Source organism: Pagrus major, chromosome 21 (assembly GCF_040436345.1).
Source record: "Pagrus major chromosome 21, Pma_NU_1.0".
Taxonomy (NCBI): Eukaryota; Metazoa; Chordata; class Actinopteri; order Spariformes; family Sparidae; genus Pagrus; species Pagrus major.
In genome coordinates this window covers 21,568,396-21,576,318 of record NC_133235.1, presented here as the reverse complement: position 1 = coordinate 21,576,318, position 7,923 = coordinate 21,568,396, and the positions used below count along the sequence as shown (strand labels likewise).

Here is a 7,923-nt window from a genome sequence, read left to right as displayed (position 1 = left end):
ATATTGTTTAATTTCTTAATATAAACTTCCCCTTTGGTTGAACCAAACAACAGAATCCCTTTTGGTAAATTGTTTTTTTTAAAAGGAAAACCATCAGATTCCACGGCAAAAAATTGTGTCTCCTCGAATTGCTCAAAAGCGCAGATTTGTATACGGAAAAGTGATGAAGTTGTAAGAACTTCACTGAAATCAAATTATCACACAGATTTCATTTTATGTTTCTCCCTGGGAGACTGTGTCTCTAAACTGTGAGGTCGGGGGAGATGATAAATGTACCACAGCTGTTAAATCAGTTGTGTGTTGTTTCACAAGATTAAAACTGCAAAGCTGTACATTGTAAAATACATCTTTGGAGTTTGTCACCTAGTAAGTTTCTCAAATGCCCTCCGTACATACTCAGAATGAAATATTTATCTGGCCTTTCTCTCTACCATTGTGTGATTATGTTAACTGTTTAGTAGCACTGCTGCTCGTCAGTAACAGCTTATGAAACTCTGTTCGCCTACACGCTAGGCCTCAACACAGACTTCAGTACCCAGAACCCCGGAGAGAATAAATAGAGAAATGATCGGCCCCCTTTTCTTAAAGCTTTCACTGTCATCACTCACACTGTTATGATGTCAAAAGCCCCATTCAGTGTGGAAATCGTTTCCCCTACATCCCAATCTCAGCCCCACCCTGGGTGCTGCACTGTTTACCTCATTTCCCCCTTTTTGTCTAAACACGAGACAGGAGTTAAGTGGTGTACTCACACAGATGGCCCGCATGATGTACACATCTCTACTTTCACACCAAACCAGTCTCCAGTACCTGGCCTTCAAAGCTAGAGTGCCTGTAACGGCGTTAACTGAAACGGCCGCTGATGCAAATATGAAAACAAAACAGGAACCGCATCAGTCAGTTTTCAAAGGTAACCATCTGCGTAATTATCTGCTACTCACCACTCCCCTACCTTATTAGATGGTCTGCCTTTGACTGTTACCTTCTGACTGCAGCTGGCCTCTTCAACAACGCCCGGGACCCCAACTGACACCAATTTAGATTGCATTTGTTTCTGAAAAAAATCAGCAGTCTTCTTTTTTCTATTCTGAATGTTTCGTTGCCAAGTGGCGTCTTGAGTTGTTCAGCTTCATACCGTCAGAAGACAATATTTTGAGACAAAACACAATGTGGTTTTCTTGATTACCAACCACTGTGCTGGTGAAGCTGAGGGCGAGATATGCCTCGTCGTGTTTTCTTTGTTTTTGTAGTTGTCATGTTTGGTGTAGATTCATCATCAGCTTTACATGTTCAGAGGAGTCCTCTCACCAGCTTGTCCATGCTTTGCTAGTGGTGCACATAGCATGTTGGAAACAGTCTTTACACCTCATACTGTAAACTGCACATTCTTACACAAAATTGTACAGCTCTCTTATTTAAATAACAGTCATATGTTACATATTTATAACATGTTTTTAGATTTTATTTTAAATGTTCTGTTTCATGCTTTTTCACTTACCATTTTTATTGTTATGCACCAAAACACTAAGGCAAGTTCCTGGTATGTGAAACTCTAATTATCGTTTGTTGCTGCTTTTGTTGGATGATGTTATTTCGCTAAAGATACAGCTAATATAAATGATGCAATACAGGCCTAACAGTTTATTCAAATATGGAGAGGCTGAGTTAGCATAACTGGGTGCAATACTAGGCCATATGTAAAAACATCATTCACCATTGAAAAATATGAAAATATAGACAGGATATGCAAAAACAATAGCTGACCAACTAAGATAAGGTGAGGAATATATATGCTCCATGAAACTGAATGAAGAATTACACAAAGATGTTATTTGATAAGTGAAACAAGATAAAATTCCATCGTATCGAATGCTCATCTACAGACAGGACATATGACTGTGTTGTATCATAGAAAAATCTCTTTTTGTTTCGAGTCTTTCAGTGTAACTCTGCTCTCTGAAGCAGAACACAAGTGCAACAGAGATCACATTTCTATCCTCCACCTGTGGATAACCCCTTGCACTTGAAATCTTTATTGCTTCTTTGATACATTTTTTTTTTCCTCCCAGTTGTTTGGCAGATCATTTACTTTATCTCTGAAGTGACAAGACCAAAATAGAAAATGTTCCAAAACAGCAACAGGCAGGGGCCTGCTTTCATTCCTGCTTTCATTGCTGCATCTCTTATTAGGAGACACGAGAGAACTTGAACTTTGTTTACTGTCGTCTTTGAATTTACAACTCACAGATGACCTTTGTTTAAGCATATCGAAGGGTAAAGAAGTAAGTACTCACAGGTGGAAAGATGGATTGTGTGCATTTAGAGGGTGAGACCAGATATACATGAAGAAACAGACTTATGGTGACTAAGAACACGCACATGTTTGTGCAAAAACCACAATGCTCCAGTTAAACACTGAGACACCGGTTACATGGCTTCAAAACAGAGCTGCTGAACACTATAATTAGTGGCTGATGAAATATTTTGAGGTGGGATGTATTGTACAACGACAATAAACACACACGGCTGCCATAAATAGTGTGAAGTAATGCCTAGAATCAACCTGAAGCTCTGTTTCTATTCTGAACCTCTGAACACATCCCCGGCTCTGCGGCCACACGGTGATCCTTACTCTCTCAGCAACGTAATCTTTTGCAAAACATCTGAACATCTCAAATTGTCTGCTGCCTCGCACGCAAAAGCTTTTTGTTTGCATAGAGAGAGAGACAAGAGAGGGAGAAGCCTTGGGCGGGAGTTATGCAAACTAAATGCCTTCAGGTTGACATCTTCACAGGGTTATTTTTAGATGTCTTGAGGAATTTGCCGCAACAGTTTACATTACTGAAATACCACACAGGGTTTGAATATAATATATACTAATAAATATGGCTTGTAAAAGGATTTTGTATTGATTGAAGTAAATCTAATGCAAAAGTGAAAAACATACATACATGAGGATCATATAATGTATATAATTGTTATATAACTAGACAAATCATGGTCATATGTATGAATCGTGTTTTTGAGACATGTCTGAGGTTTTGCTTGTGACACTGTAAAAAACAATGCATGAACCAGCTTGCAGAGAGCAGCTGGGACCAGGAGTGCAGCTCTGTTTACACTTCGCTCTGTTTTAATTTTATTAAATCAAAATGAGACACTCAACAAACTATGCAGTCAACAAATGGATCACATGAACAGTGTGTTTTGTTTGATTCAGTACAAAGACACATGCTGTTAGACTTTTTATTGTATCGTACCCATTTACAGTAACCGGATATGTGCGTGACAGTATGGTGCCCTTCCTGCAGCGTCATTTTGCAGCATAATACACTTACTACACTTTTCCTTTACTTACTGCAACTAAGTTTTACAGGATAATTACTGTACACTTATTTTAACGTAATGAGTGAAAGGATTTTCCTGTTTTTCTTTATGAAACAGGCCCAGAATGCAATGCATATTACAGTAGTGAACTGTAAAAAAACAAAAAAACAAAGGTATTTATTTGCCATTTCCCAGTAAGTAAGTCTAACACTGCATTCTACAGTCACGTCACTCAGCATTTGGTTCTCCTGTGTTTTATTTAGCCACAGCTTTGTTCTTCACACCTGCAGTCAACTAAGAATATTTATTCTTCTTCTTCATGCCCTCCAACGAATGAGTGGAAAACTATTTTCCTCCACAAACAACTACACAGAGGGAACTTATTAGAAGTCAGGGGCTTGTGACTGTGTTTCTTTCATGAATAACTCAACAATAAAGGCCAGTCACCTTCCAGTACGGTTTAACTGGAGCTCGAAGGTTAAAAAAACCCTATGGAAGAAAGTGATTGTCATGTGCTACATATACTGAGTTCTCATGAAATTACTGTATGTGTGTGGACAGGCTTTACTTATGATATGCTATATTTATAAATCTGTGCATCTAGTTATTATGTTGGCATCAGTTCTTTGAATGTGTATGAACTGAACACAGGGCCAAAAGTCACTGAACTGTATTACATGCTTCACAGTGTTCTTCGATCCAACATATCAACAAATAATACCTCAATGCCAAAGTCAGAGCTACAGTGATATCATATTGCATCCAATTAAACATTTGCACCAGATATCTTCTAATCAGTATCAGTGTCAAAGTTTGATCGATGGATTATTTCCCTGCTCCAACATTTTTCATCCTGTACTTTTTTCGTGGCTTACAGGTGTGTTCTGCGTGTGTGTTTAAAAAACTGAGTTAATGAGAAATGAAAAGCTCTTATCTGATCGAGTGTCTTCAAAGAGGCACCGCACTTGACTGTAATCTAATGTGCTCATAAATCTCACAACGCTAATGTTGACAGAGAGTCAGAGAAAGGGGAGAGACAATGAGAGCAGGAGGCCGCAGTTAAGATGATTTACGGCAATGAGTCATTGACAGAGGAAAATGTATGGACACATATATAAACTCAGGCCAAATTATTTTTTTTAAATATTGTCCAAAGTTATGCGTTTAACCTTACACAAATACACTTGTTTACAACACTTGTGACCTATATTTTATATATATATATATATTATTTTTAAACAACAATGCACTTACCTATGATGAATGATCAATAAATGATTTACTAACACCTTAAGCCATTATCAAGGGCAAGTTTTGGGTTGCCAGGTTTTCGCAGAGCAAACCTGTTGCACACATCTAGATTGACAGGTGTATAGCAGAAGACCAAGACAAAAACTCCTGCATACTGTGCAATCAGGAAAAATGTAATAGCGTAGTTTTGGTACAAAGACCTTCATCAGGTTACCCTAACCCGGGTTACCAGGTTTTGTAAAAAGTCAGTGGCTGGTGTTTATCCTTTATTTAAAAATGTGTTAATGATGCACTTGAACATTTTAAAAATCCTTTAAAGGAGACCTATTATGCTTTTTTGTTTTTTTCCCCTTTCCTTCAGTGTGGTATACATGTGGTTTTTGTGCATGTAAAAGATCTTGAAAGTTTAAAAGGTCAAAGTTCAACAGAAGCTCCTCTCTCCCACCGAAAACACTGCTCCTCAAACGCCTCAACTTTGTGACATCATACTACATCACCATGTCACACATTTGCATAATTAACACCTAGCGGCTAGTTTGGAGTTGATTTAGCACGCTACTCTGTTGTTGTTAGCGGTGCTGAGTCAGGCATGTGTGAGCTGACCAATCAGAGGAGGGGGGACTTAAAGAGACAGGAGCTAAAACAGAGCATTTCAGACAAGAGGGGGAGCACAGCGCTGCAACACTGAACAGTGTGAAAAATTTTTTTTTGGAGCATTAAAGCATGTAAACCTATTTTAGTAGTAACATGAAATAAAATTATGAACCTGAAATGAGAATAATGTGTCTCTTTTAATTACTATCATGGAGTTCTCACTATCTATAATCCATAAAGTCTGCAGATATTAATGTTAATGTTAAAGTCATTAATAATAAAGAGTTAAAAAATGTTAAAACATTTTCAAAAAGAGATTTTAGCCTACATTTTTGGTGTTCAAATGGTCTAACTAGTAGCAAATAAATTAATGAAGCCATTAACATTTTCATAAGACGTGCCTAAATAGTAAGTGGTCTCTTTTTTGGGCAGTATATGAACCACACACGTCCCTCCCTGCTTCCACCTGTAAAGCCGTAACAGATAAGGTTTTTCATTAAGTAGATGCTGACGCACACAGTCACTCGATAGCCTCACAAGCTGCTACATGCAGTCACCAGAGTGAACACATGGTATTTGAGCTCCTGCCATTGTGTGGTTAGCTTACAGGAATCCTACCTTTCAAAATAGTGACTTCACCCTGGATTGGGTGTCACAGACAAAACAAACAGATTATTACCTGAAAATCAAAACAGTCACACCAGCACAAACATGTGTAACCTTACAGGCAGGGACAGCTTGACTATCACAGCGTGCATAAACAAACGTTTAAACCCAACAACTTATCTGCTGCTATGTATGATGTCAACACTGGTTTCCAGGTGGTGCTTGTGTGAAGATATTTTTCCGTTTGTCTATTTGGTGACAGTGTTGCAGCACAACCGATAAAAGCAGTGATTTGGTCTGGTAATTTGCAGGAACTAAGACTATCAATTATACAAGTGTGGGCTGTTGAGTTCAACATGACTGCTAGATGAACCTGAGTGGGAGGATGTATCCGGGCCAGAATGAGAATCAAACACATAGAGTTCATCTTCTGTTCACCTGTTGGCCTTTGTTGCCATAATCACCTCTGTTTCCTTGGAATCACATCACAAGTGGCATCCCCTGTGTGACATCCAAAACCTCAAGGCGTCTCATTCAAGAAAGATAATAAATCACAATCAGTGATTTGTTAGGTGAATCCACTATCTTGGCACTGTAACAGAAAGGACCAGACGCACTATTTGTTTTAAGAGAGAGTAACACAATAACAATGGTTTCTATGTGGGCTGGTGAGTTGGCAGATACATCTGAAGAGCATGCCTGAGCACAGTGCTTTGATGTCAGAGATCTACAGGCACGTGAATGAGGATAGAGAGCATCTTTTCACACAGAGTTGAGTAAATATTACACTCCAACATGGAAAAAATCGTGCAGGATGATAATGTCAATCCCTATATGAAAGGATAGTTCTGGCTGCCTGAGCTACACCTGCAGGCACCACGCCTTTAAAATACAAAGGAATCATACGCCACCTGCTTGTCTCAGGTGAAATAGTCCCGAGGTGTCTGCCAGGTCACATTTCACAGGTGAGACACTAATAGAGCTAAACGCAGTGGTGCTGTCAGTGAGAATCATCTCCTATTTAGCTAAATACCATTTCAATGGGTCGTGTTGAAACCTTTATTATAACCACAGTTTTTATTGCAGACAATCACTCACGCAATGTGAAGATTTTTCCCGATGCGCCAAATCTTTTCAAACCATCTGACTCCGCCCTCTTGGGTTGGTCCCGAGGTGAGCCGGCTATAAATTCCTGCTCACACACATCTGTAGGTGAGACGGACTTCAGTTCTCGGGCAGGTATGAAAGCGAGAAAGTGCATCATTGGATTCAAGTGAGGCGCACAAGGTCCGGACTTTACGCACAATCAAAGAGGAGACTTGATCAGAGAGGATGAAGCTGGAGGTGCTGTGTGGAAGCCACTTTGACATGAAGCACTTGGAGATGTCAAGTGATGCAGAGGGGAGCGTGCGCTCTCCTCTTTCCGCAGAGGAGGAGCTGGGGTCGGATGGGGACTGTGTGGCGCACAGCCCTCCACCTGTCACTCCATGCGCCGGTGCCAAACCCAAGCCGTACACACGGAGACCCAAACCCCCTTTCTCCTACATCGCTCTCATCGCCATGGCCATCCGGGACTCCCCCACTGGACGCCTGACTCTGGCGGAGATAAACGACTATCTGATGCAGAAGTTTGCGTTCTTCAGAGGGAGCTACACCGGCTGGAGGAACTCGGTTCGGCACAACTTGTCTCTGAATGACTGTTTTCTCAAAGTGCTCCGGGATCCGTCCAGACCTTGGGGAAAGGACAACTACTGGATGCTCAATCCTCAGAGCGAGTACACCTTCGCTGATGGGGTGTTCCGGCGCAGGAGAAAGCGGATTGATAGAAAGTTCAGCAGGGAGCCAGAGCGCGCGGAGGAGCCGCAGGCTGCGCCCACCACCAACACTGATTCATGTGTCAAGTTTACTAGTTCATTCGCTATAGACAGCATCCTCAGCAAGCCGTTCAAGAGGGGCTCACATGAGGAGCATTCAGCAGCCCACCCTGCCTGCACCTGGCTGCGCTACACTGAACTCATGATGCCTCATTCAAACACACCTGCCTCATTCTCATGCGCAAAGCCACCGTGCATTATGGACTCCTGGACTCCTGCTGCATATGACGCTGGGCTGCTCTCACACACAGTCAGGCGGTATCAGACATGA

General features: G+C 40.9%; 1 protein-coding gene across 1 annotated transcript; it reads left to right on the top strand.

Moving 5' to 3' along the window:
- Positions 1-7,110: 7,110 nt before the first annotated feature.
- On the top strand, positions 7,111-7,923 carry foxq1a (forkhead box Q1a). The gene has a single exon (XM_073491672.1). The coding sequence runs from the start codon at positions 7,111-7,113 to the stop codon at positions 7,921-7,923; it is 813 nt and encodes a 270-aa protein (XP_073347773.1).

Excerpts from the sequence above, each read along its gene's own strand:
- foxq1a (XM_073491672.1), top strand. The coding sequence starts at position 7,111 with ATGAAGCTGGAGGTGCTGTGTGGAAGCCACTTTGACATGAAGCACTTG.